Source organism: Ursus maritimus, unplaced genomic scaffold (genome assembly GCF_017311325.1).
Source record: "Ursus maritimus isolate PB19 unplaced genomic scaffold, ASM1731132v1 scaffold_11, whole genome shotgun sequence".
Taxonomy (NCBI): domain Eukaryota; kingdom Metazoa; phylum Chordata; class Mammalia; order Carnivora; family Ursidae; genus Ursus; species Ursus maritimus.
Window position 1 is genome coordinate 4,932,886 of NW_024423453.1, and position 26,063 is coordinate 4,958,948.

General features: G+C 38.9%; 1 protein-coding gene across 1 annotated transcript in view; it reads right to left on the reverse strand.

Moving 5' to 3' along the window:
• COL25A1 (collagen type XXV alpha 1 chain) overlaps positions 1–21,477 on the reverse strand; it is a 425,657-nt gene extending 404,180 nt beyond the window's left edge. Inside the window, exons 1-2 of the mRNA XM_008689416.1 lie at positions 21,181–21,477; positions 20,025–20,094 (exon numbers count right to left, since the gene is read on the reverse strand). Of these exons, the coding sequence (XP_008687638.1) occupies positions 20,025–20,094; positions 21,181–21,477 (367 nt within the window). The remainder of the gene's footprint in view (positions 1–20,024; positions 20,095–21,180) is intronic.
• Between the last annotated feature and the right edge of the window lie 4,586 nt (positions 21,478–26,063).

A 26,063-nucleotide genomic window follows, 5' to 3' on the forward strand; every position in this document is an offset into this window, starting at 1 on the left:
AAGTCTTCAGACCAGAGCCAGTGCAAAAACACTTCAACACTTGATCATCATCCTTCTAACGGCTTTAACAAAAATCATACTGAGATTCAAGTATTTGCCTTGGTCTGAAATTGGTTTTTTCACACAAGTGAATGCTAGCTTTCTGGCTTTGCCATAGGATGAAAGAAAACATAAAAATATTCAGCACTTCAATAGGACTGATCAAAGAAGATGAAAACATGAGCAGATTTGAGTATTCCCCTGTCTTCACCAAAGTATATGTTTTAAAAGAGGTTTTAAGATGAGAAACAACCCAGATGTCCATCCACTGAGAGTATTTTTTTTAATTACACATCCATTCAATGAAATTCTATTCAGCTCTTAAAGCAACAAAAAATAAGACGGTATCATCTATAAAATATTCATGCCAAAAATTTTAACTGAATCTTAAAGGAAACACACTCTTTTGGCTCTCTGAGCAGCACCGTGGTTGTTACCAAGAACAAGCACCTTACAAAAAAGGCAGCATTTGCCTTGGCTCCACTCCAAGAAGAAAGTAGTTGATACATTTTCTAAGAAAGATTGGTATGATGTGAAAGCAACAGCTATGTTCAACAATAAGAAAGACTGGAAAAATACTAGTCACAAGAACTCAAAGAACCCAAACTTTATCTGGTATCAGAGGTTGCTATGAATTGACTTTGTCATGCTCTGAAAATTGGTATCTTGAACAAATTCCTGACATCGACTTATTATATTTTTAAAATTTTTCTCTTTTCCAAAAATGATAAGACATCTAGATTCCAAATAAATAAGATACTTTAAAAAGTTGGAGGGATGGGAAGAGCAGTTATTTTGACACTGTAGGTCTCTTTTGAATCAAACAGTAGAAACTCTAATTTTGCAAGGAATGACTAACACTCTACCTCTCGAGTGGATTTTAGAATGTAGAGGTGGCCAGGTGGTCCATTCTAGAAGGCATGTGGTTATGAGCTGGTTGTGACCTAAAGGGACAAGTTAATGGTGGTTTACCACTAGTAAGCTGCTCAAAACCGTATTTTACAAGCAGGAACCTCAATAGCATTCAAGAACAGGAAAAGGCACTTCCAAGTTCATAAATGGTTATAAAATGGTTATAATCTGGTTCTTTCCCCCAAAAAAGAAACTGCTTTAAAAGATTATATCCAGCTACTTAATAAGGAGCACCACTAAAGTAAAGAGAGCTCCAGAGGGTGTTTTGTTTTTAAGACGATAGCTTTATTTTACAGCAATATTAGCAATTTGCTAATCACGCTACTAAACTTCCCTCCTGGAAACACTTCACCTCCTTGAAAACCCTTAGAACAGGAACTGTTCTAAGTTACAGCCAAATCCACTGTCATTAACATAATCATAGATTCACCTCGCTGAGCTTATGGGTTATGTCAATATGTCATCCTGCAGGCAGCGGAAAACCAACCTAATAGGGAAACTAACAAGTCGTACATAGTTAAATCAATTTTGCTTCATGTTTTTAAAACTAGTTCATCTCTCATTGAAATTGTGCTGTTATATGAACACTAAAGTTCAAGCTAAGCAATTCTTCAGCTACTCCAAAAAATACAGTAGGATGTTGATGGATTTCTGACTGGGTTTTAAATCCAGCTCCCCAAAGAATAAGAGCAACAGAAACCAAAGTTTCTGCAAAGCCTTCAGAACAAAACTTCAAGAAGAGAAAAAGTGTTTCAAGAATGATTATTATAATTAGAATACGCTTTTGTACTTAGAAGACTACCATATTTTTTCCCTCTACAGCACAAAAATTGAACCAGGAGCAAAAAGTGGGGAAAAAAAAAAAACCCAAAAGTTGGTTCATTCAATGAAAGGAAAAAGGAAAAAAAAAAAAAAAGATTGTTAAGACCGTACCCACCAAAACATTACTGATTTGAGCTAAAGAGTGAAAAAATGAACAGACTTTAGAAGGAATTCTGAAAAGATTTCACTTAACTATTTATAGAATGAAGAGCAGTTTAAAATATTCTTAAATATCATTTGCTAATTTCTTATACTGTCCTTCTGTCGCACCCCCATCAAGAGCTCTCTATAACATCAGTGAGGGTACGAGCAAATCAGCACTAGGATCCACTTTCTTTTTTTTTTTTTTTAAGATTTTATTTATTTATTTGACAGAGATAGAGACAGCCAGCGAGAGAGGGAACACAAGCAGGGGGAGTGGGAGAGGAAGAAGCAGGCTCAGAGCAGAGGAACCTGATGTGGGGCTCGATCCCAGGACGCCGGGATCACGCCCTGAGCCGAAGGCAGACGCTTAACCGCTGTGCCACCCAGGCGCCCCTGGATCCACTTTCTAATGTGCAGTTTGACTATATGCGTTATGGGCTGCGCAAATGTTCATAACCTTTGACTCACTAATTCTACTTATAGGTTATTACAGCAATGCACACAAAGACCTATATTAGATTATTCACTGCAAAGTTATTTATAAAAGCCCTGAAAGTAATCTTGAGACATAAAAAGAGAGAAAGTATTAAATTATGGGAAATCCACATGAATATCATACAGAGATTTAACATGGTTCACAATGAATGTATACTACCTTTATCAGAAACTATTTTTTCTACTTCTAAAAGAAAAGCTTTTTTAAGTTTGCTGTGTTCTAAATTTACCTTTACAGTCTTGAGAATATTCATCTGAGTTGTGTATTATTAGGTTCCTTGATACAGACTTTACATAAAAGGCTTTGATATACCTTAAATATTTTGTTACTACTCATGTCCAGTTACTATTTAAGTTCTATTATTACTGCTCTATCCATAGTGGATCATCAAAGAAACAAAGGATAAAGATCACAATTTTTGGGGGGGGATAAAGATTATTTTTTTAAGGAAGGAAAAATATCATAATAATAGTAGTCTGCATAGCCTGAACTGTATCACAAAGAAAACTAAACAGAATTAATGAGACAGGGTAATTGTATTGAAAAGGAGGAAGTTTAAATAAAATAAAAGTTCTTCAATTTTTCTCCAAAAATGAAAAGAGCATCTCTGTGTGTGGCTGAGCCAGGTCGCGGCTACCATGAAGTTCAGCCCTTAGACCAGACTAAATGACACACAGTGATTTGCTTTGTTTGGCAAAGTGCTTTTTAATAACATATTTAAATGCTTTTAGCTGGGTCTTAACACCCCAGGCTGACGATAGAATATCTGAGTCTAACAAACCTCACATAAGGATTACTTGCCTGGCATTTGAGTTCGCCTTCCAGCTTTAGACTTAAGTCCTACTTGGAGTCTCCCCAATTACACCAGGTTTTGTTTCTCCTTCCTCTCCTCCATCTCCTTTCTACTTACTCCTCAAACTCGACTCCTGCAAGTTGGAAACCACTTTCCTAATTAACCTTGGACAATCTTAGCTGAAGTTCTAAAAACCTCCAAACAGCTTCTCTGTATTTTAACCCTTCTACGTCAACCCATAGAACAATTTGCTCTTAGCCATATTATTTTTTCTAAAAGGAAAAAAGTGTTCCATGACCAAACAAGTTTAGAAAACATGACACATCATATTCCCCATTTTAGAGAGTCACAATATAAAAACCCTACAGTGAAGAAATCTGCTTTTATTTGTTTAACCCAGTGTGTCTCTAATTTGTCTTGAAAACATTCTTCCTCGGAAAATGTGTTAACATGAAAAAGAAATGGTGTTCTCAGGAACACAGCTGGACAAACTGCAATACAGTAAACACCCCTGAGTGGATGGATCACTGGTAGAAAGACAATTTCAAAGGTGCTCAGAAATAGATTGACGGCAACCAAAAGTGAAAGACTACTAGAAAGTCACTGGGCTCTTTATGAACTTTCTCATGTTCAGACATTTCAGCACAGAATCAAGAAAAACACTGCTGGTCAGCTCATCAAATTCCTAAGTCATATTAAGCCAAGAGGAGTTGGAAATTTATTTTTGAAAATCATTATCCTAACAAATCCTGATAAGACTGGAGCTAGGTTTTATGAAAATTTAGTGAAAATAAATATAAAGTCTTGATTTGCCTTCTTCTTCCAAAAACAAACAAAAAGGACCTGTACAATAAAAGGAAGACAGGACTTAACAGCAGCAAACATAAAAAATACTTCGGGTTTTCATCAACGTTAAACTCAGTGTTGGTAAATACGATTATGGGACCAGCAAGAAAATTCCTGTAATTTTCAGGCTGCCTGAGTTAGCAGTATAGTATCTAGAAGTAGGGAAATTTTCATCCCTCACCCTCTCTTTTATTTGCCAGTCAGGACCTATCAGAGCTTTTATTCAAATCAATATTCAACACTTTAAGAATGAAGTTGACAAACTGAAACACCTGAATGAGCTAAAGACATTGATTCCACAAAATAAAAGCATCAATAGGAAATATAGTAAATGATTTCCAGCATTTGAAGACTTGTCATAGTACAGAGGTATTCAATTTATTTTTTATGATGTGGCACGAGGATGCTGATGGTGTACAAAATCACATGATGGGTGCTCATAAGGAGATAAATTTCAACCTAACGAAAAGATGATGCTTTTTAACAAGCCAGTATGAAGACTGAATGGTTTATTCAAGAGATAATTACAAATTGAATAAATAATTAGCCAGAATGGCACTGAGGGAATTCAAGCATCAGACGCAACGTAGGTCTAGCTAACCTTTAAAGACCCTCCCAAAACTGAATACCATCAGAGACAACATTACCATTTGGAGACAACATTACTAAAAACAATGCAATATACTCTCTATGGAAACGCAACTATCAAAGTCAGTGGGTGCTAGAAGCTGAGTCAGGAGAGCTAATTGTTCAATTTTCAGGATTTTGCAAGCCCATTGTTCAATGCAGTCATTAGTATAATTTTAATTTTATGAACTTACAACAAAATAAATTGTATTAAAACAAAGTTAATAAACACTCAAACCTATCACTTCCTAAGGTCACTTTGTTTAACTTGAAATCAACCTTGTTAGGATATTTACACTCAAAAATCTGCAATTGCTACAAATCAGGACTTTTTTTAAGAGCAGTTGTTAAAGATTTGTCATCAGCACACCACATCAATAATACATTTAGTTAAGAATTATTTATAACGCTCTCACAAATACCATTTGAAGATGTGTCGAATAGAAGTAGAAATCGAAGAAATCTTCCTCATGAAACAGGAGAACCAGAAATAAGAAGCAGCATCTGAACAGGAAAAGTGATCTGCTTTCTCATTGAATAATAAATTGTGGTGCATTAATACAATAGAGTTACTCTACCGACTTTAAAAACAACGATGTGAATCAATCTGTGTAGGAGAGATAAGCAACAAATAACACTAGACTCATCTGGAGAGAGATGAGATACTGTGTACCACTTTTAATTCAAATGTTTGCATTTCTTGGCATATGTATTATTTTGATAATAACAACAATGGTGTAATCAAACACAAAGAAAGGGGTCAATCTTGAGCAACACCTTGACCAGAAGGCAACAAACAAGCAGCAGCACAAAGACAACAGACGAAAGCAGCCTTGACAAAGGTAGCAGAAGCAGAGAGATATTCTTAAACCCAGAGAGCACAGCACAGAATGCCTCCTGCTGAGGGGAAATAACATATCCTGAAAGTTCGGATCACACTGCATTTCCTGTTCTTCTAGGAGAGCCAGCAGAGATCTTGCTATTCTTGCCTTCCTTATTCATGGGATATCTTTAAAAGAAAGGTTCTCAACTGGGGGTGACCCCTAGGGGACATTTGGTAATGTTAGAGACGGCTCTGGTTGTAGAAACAGAGGGGTGCAACTGGCATCTAATGTGAAAAGGCCAAGAATGCTGGTTAACATCTGACAATGCACAGAAGATCCTCACACAATAAAGAATTATCCAGCCCAGGGGCTCCTGGGTGGCTCAGTCGGTTAAGCGTCTGCCTTTGGCTCAGGTCATGATCTCAGGGTCCTGGGATTGAGCCCTGATCAGCAGGGAGTCTGCTTCTTCCGCTCCCTTTCCCCTCCCCCCTGCTCATGCACACGTGCTCTCTCGTTCTTTTGCCCTCTCCCTAATAAATAAATACATAAAATCTTTAAAAAAAAAAAAAAAGGATTATCCAGCCTAAAATGTCAACAGTGACAAAACTGACAATCCCTGCACCACTATTGCTTAAGGCCACCTGAATGGATCTCTATTCTTTATAACCCAAGGGAATCTAGCCAAGACCCAGAGATTCTGTCTTTGCTAGAAAACATGGTCATCAAATCTGAACTGATGTTCAAGAGAGCCTACAAGCCTTCTTAAAAATAACTTCCATGAAAGGTAGCCTGGGGAGAGGTTAAAAATGTTGCACTTGACCTAACAACTGACAGAGATTATTTTTCTTCAGAAAAACCACCTAATTGAAGTGGTGTTAGCATTTCTGCAAAGTATCATAATATTTATTGGAGAACTTCTCAATTTTCTTAGAAGAAAGTAAAATAAATTCAAACACCATCTTCTCTAATAACATGTTGCTATTTTTGAAATTGTGAAAGTAAATGAACTGGAATTATGAGTTCAAATAACAATTATCGTTGTAATTTTAAATCCATTAAAATTAGATACAGTTGGCTACAAGCTCTACTTTTGTAGCTTCTCTTTCAGTCTTCAGTCTGCATAACTGACACCATTACTCCTCCACCAGAGCTTTGCAGCCTACTATTTCTTTAAATAGTAAGGTTCACCGCACAGGGTCTTACCCATAGTAAATCACTTTATCATGTAAACTTAATCGTAAATACTTTATCAGTTAAGTGAACAAAAATACTTTCAAAAGACTACTATACATGATCCTTTCACCTTTGCCAGAGCTGACTGAAGTTAGGTAATACCAGAAATCAGTTACCACCCATGATATATAATTTTTAGATACTAATATCTAAAAATTTAATATTTATAATTAACTCTCTCCCCTACCTGATAATATGAGACTGCCAGAACATAAGCGGCTTCTGAATGAAGGTAAATATCACTCTACAAAAACCACCAATAACCATGTGGTTTCAATGTATCCCCTCCCATTTCCGGCTGCCATTCTAAAATATTCTTTCTAGAATGTATAGGAATGGCCATTATCTAGCTTGAGATATTCTTCTGACAAAATCTCAGTGGGCTGAGCCAAAAGGTGTTAGCAGCTGAAACAGGTGGGAGCACAGAAAAGCATGCATATCCCTGGGCCGCTGAGGCTGACCTGTTTTGGGTGCTAGTGAATAAAGTGAACCTGTGAGTTGGTAGCAATAGAGGTTGTGGGAGATTAAAGAGGCAGGGGCCAATGGGACAGGCAACCGGAGAGGAATAAACAAATATAGCTTAGAGTGTGGACTAAAGACGAGTCGTTTGAAGCAGTAATACATGAATATGATGGGCGTACCCAAGGAAAAGCCAAACTAGCACATATTTGAAGACAAAGCCAAAATGGCCAGAATAGCAGCACATAATCCCCGAGGCAACCACATGCTCACAGCGGATAAGCCTATATAAGTAATATAATTGCCTGGATACAGTATCCCAAAACACAAAGGTAAAGTCGGCAACTTTCTTTAACATTAATGAAAGTACTCCCTGATAGTGAAATACAAGAAGCTGAGTCTTCCAAAGTGGTCTATTACCTTAAACAAATATTCAGTGTTATGAATTTAAAGTCCACTCATGCAACTCGCGCCAGTCCTGTAGGCCTAGCCATCAGCACAACCCTCATGGGGCTAGTGCATACAGTATATAAAGCTACAGTCAAAGGATCTGTCCTTTAAATAATGAATCTTAGCAACACTAAGAAAATTAACTACTGCATAACCCATAAGATAACAACAAGGACAGAGACAGGTTAATAAACAACCATTACTACACTGAAGAGTAATCAAAAAAGAAAAAGAAAAAATTTACTTACTTAAAGAATTTTTTTTCCTACGAAGTTGCTTTAGTAAATCAGGGGGAAATATGTGCTTCAGTGGAAAACTGTGCATTACCTAGAGCATGCCTTTCCCACTTATCTAATTCTGATTCTTTCAGAGCTATTTAAAACTGTAAGTTGTAGATATCTAATTGCAAAGCAAAATAACTCTTGTCATAGGCATGCATATTCTTTCTAAGTGCCATTGACATCCCTCCCTTACTGTGGAAAAAGTCCAGTTTTGCCTCCATTTATACAACAATTCCAGTATTCTAGAACTATAAATGTGTCTGGTTTTAAATTCTCCTTTGAACTAGTTAAAACGTCTTATCAGTTACTTCTTTAATGATTTAAGTCAAATCTTTCTTTTTAAAGATTTTATTTATTTATTTGACAGAGAGAGAGAGAGACAGGCAGCAAGAGATGGAACACAAGCAGGGGGAGTGGGAGAGGAAGAAGCAGGCTCCCAGCGGAGGAGCCTGATGTGGGGCTCGATCCCAGAACGCCGGGATCATGCCCTGAGCCGAAGGCAGTTTCTTAACGACCGAGCCACCCAGGCACCGCATGATTTAAGTCAAATCTTTAACCCGTTTGTTTTATACCTGTATGAAAGGCATGATTTTACCTTTTTTGAAAATTATCTTAACAGTAATTTTTGAGAAAACAGTTCCTTTTGGAATTTTGGGAGAAATATTGACCTTTACCATTGATTATTTCCTCAGTTACGCTGCTGGATTTCATCATAAGAATAGCTCTTGCCCAGGAAAGGCATAGAGGTTTTGAGACCCAAGGGTGATAATGCCCCTGACAGAACAGATTAGAGGGGGTCTATAAGCCTAGTAGAGTGTCACCAACAGAATGGGGGCAAAATAGAGTTTTTATTCGTGCTAGAGAAGGTAAGGGAGGGAAGGAAGATAGAAAGCAGAGTACTGAAAGCAGAGAAAGCAGAGAAATCTCTTAGGCACCCCGCTATAGAGCAATACTTGACTCGAACAGGAGTTCTCGTTTAGGAACATGGAAGATACTCATTGTTTGTAGTTTCATAGAAACATAGCTGTATCCCAACGACAATCCTGTCTACTCTGTTTGTCAACCACAGATCCCATCAGGCCAATGCTTGTTCATTGAGAACCTGACAGAGCATCATGTCTCTACAGGTGTGTTTGCTGTGTTTGCTTTTGGTTTTCAGGAGTTCAATGAACATTATTCATCTCATCACAACCTATAACTGTGAAAGCTACGTGAATGCTACTGGCACAGTTAAAAGTGGAAACTTGTAACAAATTGAAAATGAGGAGAAAAATGATGAATGATGCATAATACAAGGGATAAAGTGTGACTGATTAGAAAATCCCTCTACCTGGGTTTCCTTCTTGAGGACTGATACTGGAAGAAAAGGTTTTCTGCTCAAACACATGAAAGGCTTAAAAGAATAAAACACATTTTGAGTCTCATGTGTTATGGGCTCACACACAGAAAACAGGAAGTATACTTCAGACCTCTCAATTCAAGGATGGTTTTGACATAAAAATAAATTGATTTCTTTTTTATATTATAAAAATGGTAACATAAATTTTACCACCAAGTCATAGCATTCCTCATATAGAACTTGATTGTAGAACTAAGCCAATATCAGGAAAGTAACCTCAGAAGAAGCTGAAATTTAGAGCATTAAATAACTTTGCACAGAAGGAAACTATATATAAGAATATAAAAGCCCTGGTTTCTTTATGGATGTACTTTTTCAATGCTCGAGTTTTTCCTTTATTAAACACTTCCAGATGCATAACATGTATGGTGGTACTAAGCCACCACTGTCCGTCTTGCTTCTTAAACTCCTGGGAAGTTGTCAGCATAACGGTAGGACTTGGGAAGTAAATGTAGGCCATACAATTTGTTCAGTTAAACCTCTTTTTTCTAGCTTATGAGAGTTTGGGTTGGTATACATGATCTCTCCAGCTTTTAGTACCTGGTCAGCCTTCCTATCTTTGCTGCTTTACTGCTAATTGTCCTCTCTTAGAAGGTAAAGTAACTAAAGTTAAGTTAAAAAAAGAAAAGTCATTTATCTCTTCAAGGACTTCCCCAAAGTCTATAGGTTGAGACTATATATTAAAGAGAAAATAAATTGCTCACCAAAGCTCAATCACTTGTACAGTTGCTGTGTCATTCTATTATCTGTCCAATAAGACAATTGAGGAAAGTGTTGCATTTGGCCAAACTACTGTCCACAACTAGCTATTCAAATGGTAAATAGCATTGCTGATGACAGTGGACATTCATTTCAATGGGAGGTAGAGTATTGCTTTTCAAATTGCCTTTTGCAATACTTGTTACAATATGATTGCAGCCAGATTTACACTTTCTCTGTGAAATGTACTGTACATATCATTCACTATTGGATAAAATATTGTTGTTAATTCCTAAAGTTTTTCCCTTTTATTATTTAAACATAAACGTCCAATTCACATATTCTCATTATACTGTAAATTTCAATTTTAATACGTAAACATTATCAGTTTAACACACAAAAATCCAATCAAGTAAAAAAACCTCAAAGATCTTAGAAGCATCTTTAACAACTCTCTCAAAATATACTACTTGCGGAATAGTTATTTTTCATTTACTACTTTATAAACTAAGTATTAACCATTAGTTAAAAAATCAACTGCTTTAGGGGCGCCTGGGTGGTGCAGTCGTTAAGCATCTGCCTTTGACAGATCCAGCGTTCCGGGATCAAGCCCCACATCAGGGTCCTCTGCTGGAAGCCTGCTTCTTCCTCTCCCACTCCCCCTGCTTGTATTCCCTCTCTCTCTGGCTGTCTCTCTCTGTCAAATAAATAAAATCTTAAAAAAAAAAAATCAACTGCTTTAAATATATATATATTTAAAAGGTAATGGAGTGCCTTAACTTGGTGATAAGGCCCCATATTAATATCTAGAATTAAAGAATAAAAATACAAAGAAAGAAATTTGGAAAAGCACAGAAAACTTAATAAAATCTTAAAAAAAAAATCAACTGCTTTAAATATATATATATTTAAAAGGTAATGGAGTGCCTTAACTTGGTGATAAGGCCCCATATTAATATCTAGAATTAAAGAATAAAAATACAAAGAAAGAAATTTGGAAAAGCACAGAAAACTTATAAACAAGAATAATATTGTGACTTGAAGGCTTAAAAAAATGAGTAACTTCAAGAAAATGGATGAGGTGGGATACTGATTTTCTGATGAACAATGTCACGCTCAGTCATACTGTGCACCTCCCCAGCTTCCCAGTGCTCCTACCAGTATTACACCCCCTTTGCTGGACAGCTACAACCCATGAAAGAGATAATATTACATTAATAGTCATTTCTCGATTCTATTCATTTTTAACAGATAACTTTGCCTCTATCATTCCTAGTAATGTTTCCAGTTACAGAATTTTGGAGGTGAGTTCTGTGTTAACAAGTATATGGTATCCTTAGACACGGGAGCTGAGATCACACTGGCGATTGGATTTCCGGTGATTTTCTCTCAGTATCCTATGGAGTCCTGAGGTTCTTTGGATACTACCATGGGGGAGGGGGCTGGGAAGCAGAAAGAAAGAGCACATAGGGTGCTGGCCACTGTCCCCTCAGACCTCTGAGGTCAATCAGTGTAGCTAACATTGTACCTGATTTCATTTACTGAGTTTCTTCATACGATTAAACAGTTCAGCCTCTTTAAGAAACATTGGAAAACACCTGAACTACTTGATTTCCAGGATTTATATTAGCTTTAATACATTGTGGCTTACAAAGTCCTCAGAGAAAATGTTAAAAAGCCATGGGGATAAGAATATTAGTGTATGTAACGAGATAAAGCACAATAAAAGTCCTCAACCAGGTCAATTTGACAAATCTCCATTACAACCATTATGAACTTTTATAGAGAATCTTCTGTAGAGAACTCTGCAATAAGCCCTAGAGATACACAGATACAAACCAGAAGCCTGACCATGGAGCTCAAAAATGACATTCGTAGTTATGGACTCCCAACCCACTCCCTCAGGAAGTAGAATATAATTATACCGTGAGACCACTTAGCAGTCCGGGTCAGGATCTGCCCACAGGAGTCACTTGATCTTTGACCCACTTCACTCATCTGACCCCCCAGCCAGATTGATAACCATCCCCAGAAAGGCAGTTATTTAAGAAGCGTGTTTCCATTCTAGCTTCATCTGCTCGAACCTTGAGCCCTAATTCTTTCAGTAAAAAAAGATTTTTCGTATTTCAAAGTTCACTTAGCCCTAGAGTTTGCCAGAATTTCTAGCATGACTTTAAAGTCAAAAGGTTGGTTTTTTGCGTGATTTGTGGAAATGTTTACCTTACGATCATATCATGTACCTCTAAATAACGCCGGCTGGATTCGAGAGCCCCTGAGACAAAATTTGGAGTTTCATAATTCCTAGAAGGGTTATACAAACAACTTACCTTTGACAGCTGCCAGAACTGACCTAAGATACAGGAATGCTGGGAAAGAACTGCATGAATTTTCCAGGCTAGATATTTCATTCTAGCATCTTAAGGATCAAAAATAAGAACACAGTTCTGGCCCTGTAACAGACTTGAAGGAGGGACTCCTAAGAGATCTTTCTCTCCCTTTCACTGTTACAAGAAGCCGAACAGAATGCTGGAGAAAGAACTATAATGGAGAATTCTTCTGACTCCCTTTACATTATAATAAGAACTCTAAAATACCAGGCTTGCTAAAAATGAAAGTAAAGCTATATGATTCCAAGAGATTACGGGATATAGGTGGCGTTTTCCTCCTCCCCTTTTCCTCCTCTTACATGTGAACTCTTTGGTAAAGAAAGAAAAAATAGACTCTACCCCTGCCACAACCAACCAGTAAAATTCTCAATATTACCGTAATGCGCAAACTAGAGCTGGCTACAATTCATCCGCTTTACTCTGCCACTTAGCCTAAATGTGAAAATTGTATTTAAATATGTGCTGACCACATTTCAAATATAAGAATAAAAACTTTGCGTATATAAGCCAGAAGCCCAGAGTTTCTCAAATCTGAATTATTAATATCCAAATGAACAGACACAGTTTTTGGCATTCCTGACAATCAGACTAAGCAATCAGGCTAAGGAATACAGTATGAGAAAAATAAGGAACACATTTCAACTATCATATGGTAACTGAAGTTGAAATGGACACTACAGATGAAATGATGTCAAAATCATGATAGTGGGGGCGCCTGGGTGGCACAGCGGTTAGGCGTCTGCCTTCGGCTCAGGGCGTGATCCCGGCATTATGGGATCAAGCCCCACATCAGGCTCCTCCACTATGAGCTTGCTTCTTCCTCTCCCACTCCCCCTGCTTGTGTTCCCTCTCTCGCTGGCTGTCTCTATATCTGTCGAATAAATAAATAAAATCTTTAAAAAAAAAAATCATGATAGTGATTCCAAATGATTCTTGATTCTGAAAAATTACAAAAGATGAGCACAAAGTCCCCAACTGGTAAATTCAATTATATTGAGTTCATTTATTCTAGCTATTGGAATACTGGCCTCAAGTTCATACCTGTGAATTTAACTACTAAATAACCAAACTTTCGACTAATACAAGTGTGAAATTTACTAGATTGTTTTAAATATCTTAAAGCTCGTAGGATAATCTAGTCTTCAAACAGAGATAGAAGAAATTGCTTGCTTCCTCCATTAATCTTTTCCATTGCAAACAGAAGTCAAGAAATCAGCTAGGAATTTAACCGGGAAGGAACTGACAGAAGTCCCACTTTTCAGCTCAGTTCCTCCTCCTTGTGGTCACAAAGGGAAGGTGCCTGCCATCTGGTGGCATTTCTTAAAGGAATCCTATATTTAAATGACTTACAGAATAGTCCTTTGAAAGAATGTATGATATCAATGAAAAGTGCTCAATTTTAATTTGTAAGTGATTCCACTTACTTCTGCTTCCCACTCTCCTGCATTCCTCCTTTTCAAAAGTCAATTTAAAATATTTTTTAACTGCAACAGTGCTGAACACATCTAAATGAAACAACACATACCTAAGAATTCAATATGCGGGTATGCCACCATCATTGTTAACACACATTGGGGGGAAATGTGTTAACAATTATGATTCACTAAACCACGGCATGGAACTTCACCCATATTGGCAAATCAGGGAGAGTGGGGATGCTTCTGGGTTTCGCCATCACATACAGGGCTCCAGCCTGCAGCCCAGACCAACTCATGCATTGTTTTCACATTCTCAGCTTCCATCAAATCACCAAGCGGTGTATATAAAGTGGTAGGATGAAATAAAAACACTTTTTCTTAATAGGTTTTGGATGGTTTCCTCTCAAGATAACAAAGATTGATGTTATTTTGATGAGTGTCTAGTGAGGTACCCCCTGAAGCAGGAAATGCCCCCCCCCGAAAGGAAAAACAGTCCTCATTCTGGCATGTTTCCCCACCAGCTCTCCATTTACCTAATTTTGTCTGAGAAGATGCCTTCCTTCTTCATTCCTAGACCTTATTTTGACATTCAAATAGTGTTTTTTTAAATGCCATGTAATTGATTTTGCAGTTAGAAACCAATCAGAAGTGCAAAAGGTTATAATGGCCCAGCAAGGCTCGTTCTATCTATACATTCATCAGATGAGCTAGAAAGAATTAACCCCTATGCAGAATGTATGCCCTTTCCTTAAGTAATTCCCAGCTCATGGGAAAACAGAATTATCCAGCTAAGTCAGAGAAAAGAAGATCTGAAGAACTCGCTTTTTAGTAACTTTTAGACAAGAGAAAACAGAAGAGAAGCTAAGAACCAAGAACACTACTTCAAGAGGCAATTTGTCCCTGGTCCTTTGGGTGACAGGGCATTTTGCCAGCTGTCATTACTGGACCAACTAAAAGTGTTACACCCAAACTGTTGTCCCCATTAGGACTAAAGCCATTTAACATGAATGCTTTGAGGTGCTTGGATGTCACGTTGTATTGTCTGGCCTTACCAGAGAAGAGGAGAGCCTGCTATTCTCATTTAAATAGCATTTATAGCATTTTAATTTGTTTTCTTTCTGCAAATCATTTCTGACTATTCTTTGCCTTACATAATTGAAAATCTACACATTATTATACCATTCATTGTGCAGCTGGTTAGGAAAAATGTACAGCATAAGTGAAAAACCATGTTAGTAGGATATACAAGTTTTATATGATAAAGTAAATTTCTGTTAGCAAGGTAATATAAAGGTCTTCTCATATGATGGGAAAGGGTGTACAACCTTAAAGCTACACTTAACATTTATTTCTACCAAAAATTGAGAAGATGCCTCAAGGCCACCGGAGGCTGTATCACTTACATATATGAATCAGAGGTACTTTTAGTTGCCTACATTTATTCTTCTTTTGTATACAATCATTTTCATAGACTTGCAGGGTGTATAGGGACCTCAAAAGTCATACAGTCTATCTTTATTATCTCTAGCTAAATTCCCCAAGCAGATGACTAGCTGTGCTCCATTTCATCATCATCAGTGAATGGAGAGGAGCCAGGTCCAGGGGCACTGTTCAATACCACCAAGCAGGAAGTTTTGACTCTTATTCAACCCAAATCTCACTGTTTTCAGAAAAAAAGGTAGAATAAATCACCATCCTATTTACCACAAGATTTTATATATTCAAGTCACTTTTTTGCTTCAGTTGGGTATCAGTATAGGTAAATCAGGTATCAGTGTACCTTCATCTGACCATAAGTTCTTGGAAAGCCAAAAGCTGCAGAGCAGCTTTTTATCCATTGCTAGAGCTTTTATTTGTAATCAAAAGCCATATTTTCTTATATTATGATTTCTCCTGTGAATTTCTCCACCCACCTATCCCTCACCCCAAAAAAGAACAGAACAAAAAAGTCCTTAGGATTTACAACCTGAAAAAATTGTGGGCATGTGCCCCAAAGCACACAGTTCTTTTTCTAGGTTGCACTTGTCATGACCATAAATTCATGTCATTTACAAATAAATCCCTGTCTATTACCCTCATTGAAATGTAAGCTCCATGAGGGCAGACAACGTGTCTGGTTCGTCAGCATATTCCCAGTATCTACTGTAACACTTGGCACACAGCAGGCTCTTTATACCTAGGGGGGCAACATATGCACTTGAAAATCGTTCTAGTGCAACACTCCTATTTTGGGGCTATGAAAATAGTCTATAAAAGTCATTCTTGGAAATCACTTGCCCAAGATTGTATAACGTGTTAATGACAAAGCCAAGATTATAACTCGATTCTTTATTGTCCATCCACATTTTCTGTCCATTACGACACAGAGGTTCTTGTATCTAATATCCTGGGCAAACAACACTACCGATGAGTAGGGTACAGAAACATTTCTGATCTAAACATCTTTTGGTTGGTTGCCTGGCTCCCAGTGTTCCTTACCAGTTGGAACATAGAGACCCTCCTATAAATATGCCTGGTTTGTACATACTTTATGAAGGACTCCAAGAACAAAACCCAACACAGGATTCTACAGCCATAGCAAACAGCCAATTTATTCTCTCTTATGAGTGTCAAGTTTTACAGAGGCCAAGCCTCAGAGGCCAGCTGAATTTCTATGGTTCAGCTACTACTAACTCAAATATCATGCTAAGTAGAGCTTCACTTTGTATGGCTTTTTAAATTTTATTTTAGTGTTTCTTTAAAGCAAAGATTCAAAAAATAGAGCTTCCCCTGAGCACATGAAAAAAGGAAATGTAAATTTTCAGGGAGCGACGAAGGTAATTTAAAATTAGATTATGGTGATGGTTGCCCAATTCCATAAATTTATTTTAAATTTTTTTAAATTCAGACTTAAAATGGGTAAATATCATAAATCATATTTCAATAAAGCTGTTTAAAAATAAGTGTGAAAATGAGTCAGACAGTTGAACCACTTCTTTTAGAAAACATTTGGTATCAAAACTGTAAAGACATAACTTCATACTCTTTTAAGCACAAATTCTATCTACCTCAATCATGGTTTACCTACAAGGTCAAAAATTTTTCTTTCAAATTTGGTAAAAATAAGTTAGTAGACTAATATAGATATGTGCAAAGAATGAATCTCCATCGATGTGGCACTAAGAGATATTGACTCATTTGATTATCTGCATGAATGAGCTACAGATATATTTGCTTAATTAAGCATAGTATTCTCAACCAAAACCTGCCATTAACTAGCTATTGGGTTTTGAACAAGCTATATACATTTCAGGGCTCAGTTTTCCCACCTATATCATGTGTCCCCATGGATCAGATTAGAGTTAAGTAGTATACAATATATTTAAAAGAATAATAACTGCTATAATCTAATGAATAACCACTAAGAAACCACATTTTGGTAAATTATCAACCTCTAAGGAAGGTAGTATGAACCACTTTTCTGCAGATGAGGAACCTTGAACATGAGAAGTTTGACCAAGGCCCTACGGTTATTTAGTAGTAGTCCCAGGATTCCAATCCTGTTCAGGTCCAAAATCCGTATTCATTCTCTATTGCTCATTGGACTTTGTGCTTTTGATTTTGTCAGATGTGGGCATGAATCCTGACCGTGCCTTTACTATGCTAAGTCGGTCACCTCCTCTGAGTCTAGTTTCTTCATCTGTAAATATGAGATTACTAATATTTAACTTCAAGGTTGCTGGGAAGAGTAAATGAGAGTGCTTCCCCTACAATTAGAAACCATTCAATAATAGTCTTTCTCATCCCTCTCCCACAAAAGTTCCTTCCTGTGTTAAAAAAAGGAAAAATCTATAAATTCTATGACTTCCTTATAGCCTACCTGGGTAAACCTCACTGGGACTGAGTTCTATCAAAAGCAATTAAAGTGAACACAAACAACACAGCATTAGTCCTTTGCTATCAGTCTTTGGCTCTGTGACGGAGACTGTCAACAAGAGTGTCAACTTCAAGGGGTGGGCATCTGTCCACAGGAACTGAGCTGAGGTCACAGACTTGTCTCACTCTGCCCTACAAACAGATGTCTGGGTGACAACTCTTAGTCACTGCAAACCAGGGTTAAAGCCAAACCAGGTGGGAAGCTCCGTATCTCCTTTCTAATCCACTTGGCCAGGCCATTCATTCCCTAAGACAATACCTCACTGACCATAATTCAAAATAACTAGTTTTCCCTGAGGGTACTATTTTCAACATAATGCCTTTATTTTGGTCATGTCTAATTATTCTACAAGCAGAAAAGAGTGTACCTATAACAGTGATTTGTCAGCAGGAAACCTGTTTGATTCTGCATATTGGAATGTGCACCTTCAAATGTTTACCTTGCAAGTAACCTGGTGAAAACTGATGTAATGTGGAGCTCTAGTGGTGGCAAGAAAGTAAAGCAGCCATTAGTGAGAGCCAACAAAAAGCCAAGGAAACCACCTTTAATCATTTATGTATGTGTTATTGTGGTAAAATCACCATGTCTTATTAAACTAATACGTTAAGAAGAAAATGGTTCAAAATTATATTCCAAGATAAAATAAGGTAAACTCTAACTCTAATGGCTTTCCTCCAGATTACAAATTAGACCTCAACAACTAACTTACATCAAACATTACAAAGCAGATTTAAACACAAAAAACAACTCAGTGCTGTGGTTGTCACTTTTCTACTTTTTACCAAGTTCACTAAGAATCCTATTAATTTAACACTAGGTATTTTTCACATAGCTAACAAGAACACCGTATACAGAAAATTCTGGACTCTAAGTGGTATGATCAGTGAAGTCTTGTACCAACTGTCTTGGGAATTTAAATAATCCCTACAGGCTGATGAGGTTGTTGGAAGTTAATTCCTGCACTAGAAAAGTGCCTTCCTTGAATTTCTAACTTCTGAGGTCTTTCCCAACTTAAAACAACCAAGAGTGAAGCCTACAATGTCAAACATTAACTCTTTGTTTTCTTGTTATCTAATGTATATGTATTCTCAATTAAAGGGCTTCCTTTAAAAAAAAAATACAGCTCCATTATGGTCAACAATGTAGCAGAACATAAATAATAAAATTTTTATGATATACAACCAGGAGTTGACATTTGAAACTTTTAAACATAGTGCCTGGTTTAGCTGTGTCAAAATAAGTTATCATGAAAAAAAAGAAAAAAAACATTCAGAATATGAAAAAATACAGGATCTAGCCTTTCCATATATAAGTATCTTAGGTATCATGTTTCTGAACATTAAAGAAAATGTAACAGATTCATTTTTCTATAAGTGTTGATGGAAAAAATGAAAATGCTCATAAATGCATTAACAACATTTATCTGAAATAAAAATCTCAAGATTCATAGGGGAGATTTTCATGGCTTATATCGGTTGAATCTACTAGATGTTTTCCAGTGGACACATTCCAATGGCTCCTAAACTGTTAGATCTACAGTTGACTGACTACCAAGCCTCAGAGGTCTGTGAATGTAGATTTAATGATTACACAGGGGTTTTTATTCATTGATGTGTCTCTTCTCCATCCATCTATTAATATGCTGTCATTAAAACAGTTCCCAAATGCTACACAGAAAAATGAAAAAATATAACAGCCTTTTCTGAGAAGTTATCAAGAATGCAATAGCTTGTAATGAGAAGCTCAAGATAAAGAACTAATTTCCTTTCGGCCCTCATCGTTAACTATAGGATAGGAGAGAGAACCTTTTTGATAGAAAAGAATAAAAGCAGGTGTAGAAGTTAAGGTAATTTACTAACATAACTGTATGTCAAAGGGAACAAATGGAAATCTGTACTAAGGCAATATTGGTCACCAGGGAATTCAGAATCTAACATGTTCTGCAGGCCTTTTCACCACAGACATGAAAACTGAATAAAAATGAAGAATATGTTTCAATCTGTGAATCTAAGAACTTTGTCTTTGTATGCCATCTTGCCCGTATTTTCCTTGGTGATTCTCTCCTTTGCTTTCCCATAACAGGCCTTGATATGCTGCTTAAAATAATATTTGGGGCTCTATTTGCCATTCTTTTGACTGAGACATGTTGATTTTATTAAAGTAAGTTGGGCCTGCATTCTTTCTTTACTATTATTACAGGTAGACTTGACAGATACAGGACTTTTGTTTTAAAAGTGCTCTGCTATGGAGGAAACCTTGTTAAATAAGTTCCATTTTACCTGCTGGGCAGTTGCATTCTGAAGGTGCTTCTCTCGCGATTCTTATTTTAGCCATATGTTCATAGGATTTCTGTAGGAAAAGAAGAGGTATTATCATCAGTAGCATGGTAGAGAAATGGGTTCTTTAGGAACTCTTGGCCATATGCTTGATTTACCAGCATTTGAGAGCCTGCATAACTAACATTTACATATGTACTTGGACTTTAGTCAAAAGGTAACAGTACCCAAGCCCTAAAAAAAGAAATGACTACTGACACTGTATCAAGACTGCTGGACTTGTACAATATCTTCCTCCATTCTTCAACAACCACCACCCTTGTCTTTCTCCCTCAGCTCAAGCATATGTAGTCAATGCAAAAACCTGACTTTAACACGTTGTAGTTTTAGGTAAGCTAGGGATTTTAAAACAGCCACTATCTTATACATGAAGGTCAACTGCTTATCACGTTGTGCCGCAACCACTGCCAAACAGCCTCTCTGTTGGAAGAGCAAGTTCCAGAAAACCCCCTAACTCTAGTCTAATGCCGCCCCTAGTTGTGATAAATGTAACCTAGATTCCTTTCAACTCTCAACTGCAATGGCTCTGCATTCATAAACACCCCTACCACTGCATCCTTTATAAAAAATTAAGCTGCAATTTTTTTCTGTTTAAACATTGAATATGAAAACATTTAATGTGTGAACCAATCAATTTAAAATCACATATAGGCTTATTTCACTTCTAAGAGTGATTACCATTTGTGTATTAATAACACCGATGGCCCTAACCTTCTTATAACAGATGAAGGACATAACAGATGTTACCTCTGGAAGGAATATTCTCCACAAGGTTGGAAAAGATTCTTATGTCTCTCTAGAAAACGAAAAACAGATAAAATGCCACCCTGCCATTCTGGCCACCCTTCCCTCTTCCAGTCCTCCCTCTATGTTCAGCATGCAAACCTTAAGAGTGAGGGAAGATGATAGAGACAGAGAGGGTGATATCAAAGGATGCGCATATCCAAATATATGCTACAGTGAGCATAGATGGTCGCCTAGCATATGCACACTCAGCCACACCAAGTATGCACAGAGTAAGGGTAGAGGCTGGTCGTGTACACAGAATCACACCTGTGCAAGATATTATCCACGTGCAAAATACCCCAGCCTTTCACACCTGAGCCAGAAGTTGCTCCACTTTCTCTTGCATCATTGCTTTGAGCTGATCCAGGCCATCAGGAGGCAGATGGATGGAAGGGTCCCCTTTTGCGGATTCGAGAGCAGCGATCCTCGCCTGCAGGTCGTTGGTTTTCACCCCCAGGTACAGACAAGACATCAGGGCCACCACTGACAGAAGGGCCGCCAGGGCCGTACACGGGGGCACCGTCCAGGCACAACGCTGCCCGGCGGGGCTCGGGTCCTCGGAGCCTGGCTCCCGACCCCCACCTTTCCCTGCATGCTTCTTCACCAGCATCGTGGAGGGATCAGCTGCCTCGGCTTCGCCTCCCACTCTCTACCACTTCCAAGAATCTTGAAAGGAAAGAAAAAGGACGATTCCTCCAAAGTTCAGTCTGGGTGGCTGCACAACTAGTTGGCGGAGATCGAGCCGGGGCGCGGAGATGGAGCTCCGCTTTCCTCAGCGCCGAGACCAGCAGACGTGGACCATCCTCTCCGCTTTCTTCTCTCCCCCCAGCTGGGAGTGAAAAGCACCCTCAGTCCGGACTGGTGGCAAAAAGGTAAAAACCGGAATGAAACCCTGCCGGTTGGCCCTCCTGGACCCTCAGAGGACGGACACCTCGGAAAGGGTCCTCGAGAGCGGCCGCCCAGGGTCCAAGGGACAGAGCGAGAGGCGCAGCGAGGGGCCGCCGCTCGCCCTCGCCACCGAGCACCCGACCTGTTGCGTCTCTGTTAGTTTGCCTTATTTCTACCTATTCAGTGTTTTTCCGCACGCCGACCTGTTTGCCACCTAGATTCAGCTCCAGGCAGAAAGGCTGAGAGAGACCGCGAGAGCGCAGCGCAAAAGAGACGGCTAAGAGGGAGAAGAGAGAGAGGAAAACGAAATAACCCAAGGAGCAAATTCGAGTGGCGAGGCTTAAGTCGCGGCTGCCCGAAGTATCTCCGCAGCTTCGCGTGTGCGAGCCTTAAATACCCTTCGGGATGCTCGTGTGTGAGAGTGTGTGAGTGCGCGCGCGCTCGGAGCGCGACGTCCCTCCCCCGACCCCCTCCCGGCGCCCGGCCTCCAACCCTGGGCTCCCGCAGCTTTGCGTCCCCCCTTCGAAAGCCCCGGCAGAAGCCCGCCTCATTAGCATAATGTATTCACCTTCGCCCTGCCCGCGGGCTCCGCCGGAGACCCTCCGAGGGGGCGGAGAGCTCGGGAGGGAGCTGAGCAGGAGGTCTGTATTAGCATAATATATGCAAATAGCGGAAGCGGCCACCGTGATTGGAGGGGAGCCTGGCGACCCCTCCCCCTCCACGCAGTAACTTCAGCGTCCCCTAAGGCCACATCTCCCGCCTGGGCCAGGGGCCGAAGCGGGGTCTACTGTGGGGAAGGCGGTAACTCCGGTTTATCCTGACTCGGCCCAGCGCCCCCTCTTTATCCCTCTTAAATGTGGAGAAATGGCCTCCAGGAGGGAAGAAGTGAAGCAGAAAGCTCTAGCTCTCCAGATCTTCCCTCAAAAGCAGCGGCGGGAGCTATTGCGATCTCGCTCTGGTGCAACCTTTCCCCCTCCAACCTCACTTTCCCACATGCCCTGAGGCGAAGTGTCTGACTGACGCCTGAGGTAAATGTCCCCACTTCCCTTCTCTTCCCACAGCCGCGCTGCGGAGTCTCCGACTAGGGGAAGTTTTCTCTCCCCTCCCCCAGTTTCCTTCTGTCTTGATGGGGCTGAGTCTCCTCCCCGCTCGGTGTTCCTAGTCTGTACTAGGGTGCTAATGCGTTTTCCTGATTCCCTGTTTTGTGGGATTGAAAAAGGGACCGTGGAGGTACACGCATGTCTCAGGATTTAGGAGAGGACTGAAGAATGAGGTCAATTTTTCCTCTTACCTGATTCTCCGCCCTCTGGATCAAATTGCAAGTTTTCTGATGGGATTTTTTGAAAGGAGGTAATAAGTAGCATTTTAACATCTAATCGATTTTGAAAAAAGTATCTCACATTTACTCCAAAAAAGTCCCTTCTTATCTCCTCTTCCCCATATATTTTTCTTATCCTTCTTAATCAAGCTAATGTCAGGTCGATGCTCATTAATGTAAACAATCAAGGAAATACTGCACTAAGCTCGTCTTTCACAAACGTAAAGAATATTGCTAGGAATGAAGCAGGGTAAAGATGTTTCAACATTTGTTGATGGAGAATACAGAAATGAAAAAGGAGTAAGGGATGAAACAGACACAACATCGAAGGAAAACAGTGAATTGTGTTATAAAAGCAAAAGCAAAATTCCTTACAGTTTGTATTACACAGTAGTCTCAAAGGGTTGTCCCAGACTGGCAACATCATCAACTGGGAGCTTATGCAAAATTCAAATTCTGGGGCCCCTCCCTACACCTACTAAATCAGAAACTACTATTAATGATTCAAAAACGCAGAGATCTGTGTTGTAGGGAGTCCTCCTAATGATTTTGATGCAAACTTAAGCTTGAGAATCCCTGGCGTACTTTACAAGTTTTTTTCAAATACATTTTCTCATTTGAACCTCATAACCCTGTGAAGCCAGTAGGGAATCATTGGCCCCATTTTATACATAAGGAAAAAATTTTCGAGTCACATTAAATTGTGATTAAACATGTTTCCAAGTAATAGCACCCAAGGAATGGGTACAAATTATTTTTAATATGTCAACTCTTTCTGATTTTCCAGTTACCTCTCTAACCATTCGTTGGTCTCCTTTGCAGGTGTTTTCCTCTGCCTGTTCTCTAAATGTTGGTGTTCCTTACATCTTTATCTTATGCCATCTTCTAACTTTATACACAATCTCCAGTGGTACTCTCAATTACCATCCATAAACTGATGAGTAATAAATCCATAGTGCAAGCCCAAACCTCTCTCCCAAGCCTCAGACGTATATAGCCAGCTGCCTGTTTGCTAATTCTACTTGGATGTCTCATAAGCAATTCAATTTAACCTGCATCTTACCTGCAAACCATACTTTTTCCTTTGTTTCCCATCTCGGTAAATGGAGTTGCCATCCATCCAGTGGTCCCAAACCAAAATACCACCAATAACCCTTGACTTCTGCCTTGCCCTCCTCTCCTCATCTATCTTAATTCCTTCAATACTTTCTATTGTCCTTAGAATGGAAATAATATGTCTTACAAATCACCACCTGGTGTCTGTCATCTCACCTTCCTCATTGCTCATCTTCCCCCTCACACTCTCCATGCCAGCTTCTCTAATGAAAGTATGGAGACAGAGAATGAAGAACTTTCTTTGGGGTAAGGCACTGCCCTTTTGAAATTTCAGTGGAAAGGCCATTTTCTGTGTTGACTGATGTTGACAGTAGGTCACACATTTAATTTGAATGATGCAGTGTTCTTATATCATGCTTTATGGAAATTGACCATTAGAAGGTACATTCAAGCTCTCAGAACTGTCAGATCTTAGCGGAGAGATAGAGTTGGAATTTTGTGGATTTGGGATCTTTAGTTAGAGAATTAGTTTTGCTTTATTTCTTTGGTGGCCACAATACCCCAGAAATGTACCAGTCATTAGCACTAATATTTCAAAACCCAGTAGATTTTCTGCATTAAGCTCAGAGAAAGCAAGGATCAAGAAAGTTCTGGGGATCTAAACCCATATCGTTCTATAGATTCATCAGAGCACAGTTGTTATTTTGATTCCTATGTGGAAAAGGATTCAAAAAAGTAAAAATAGCACTAAAAGTGATACAGTCCAGATGACTCTGATTTGCCTAAGACTGGTATCAGTAGTAAGAAAAGGCAAGCAGCTTGTTGCAGAATAGGTATGTGATTGGAAGAGTAGTAGACCCCAAAAATGTCCACATCCTATTCCAAAACCTGTAAATGGGGAATGTTTGGATTTGCAGATGTGATTAAGTTAAGAATCTTGAGATGGGGAGGTTTTCTTCTACCACCAGTGTAAGGACCCAGCGTAACCACCAGGGTCCTTATAAGAAAGAGACAGAGTCTCATAGAGAGAGGAGATATGACCACAGAAGCAGAGGTCAGAGTGATATGAATACTAGCTTCAAAGATGGAAGCAAAAGAATATGGTCCCTAGAAGCTGAAAAAGTCAAGGAACAAATTCTCCCCTAGAACCTCCAAGGAATGTAGCCTTACTAACCCTTCAATTTTAGAACTTCTGACCATTAGAACTATAATTAATACATTTGTGTTGTTCAAGACCTTGAGTTTGTGGTAATATGTTACAATAGCACTAGGACACCAATAGTATCTCAATCATAAGAAATCAGTCTTCATTTGCTACAGCATCATAAGCAGTGTTATAACCTCTATAATGCCCAATAACCCAAGTAGGCCCCATAATAACAGTCCCTGTCTCTCAAATGTTTATGCATTCCTATTTTACTGACATGCCCATTGGGAAAGAATTGGAGATATATGCCTTCTCCCATGACATATAAAATTAGGACGCCCTCTATTGAAGCATATTAAACAGAATAAAATATGTTCTATTTCTTTGATGCTTCCCATTGGTGCAACTCAAAAACAATAAACCAGTCAAGTTGTAAAGCTGTTCTCATCTCTCCTCCCTAGTGTTAGCCTAGCCACAATCATGACCCAGGACTCAGCATTACTGCTAGCACTACTGTTACCAATCTCCAGGCCCCTGAAAAAAAGAAACAAACAGACTTCTGACAGAGAAACATGGCAGGAAGTTGAAGTGAGAAAGAGGGTGTCCAGGAGAAAACAAAAACGAAGAAGATAGAAGAAAATTGCTTTTTAAGTAGGTAGAAGTGTTGATTTTTTTTTTTTTTTTAGAAGAGGCATCATCCACCCCATTTGCCTCTAAAAGGCTGATCAGTAGAGGATATATAGGATGAAGGTGAATTAACACGTACTCAAAATTTCGATGTCTTATG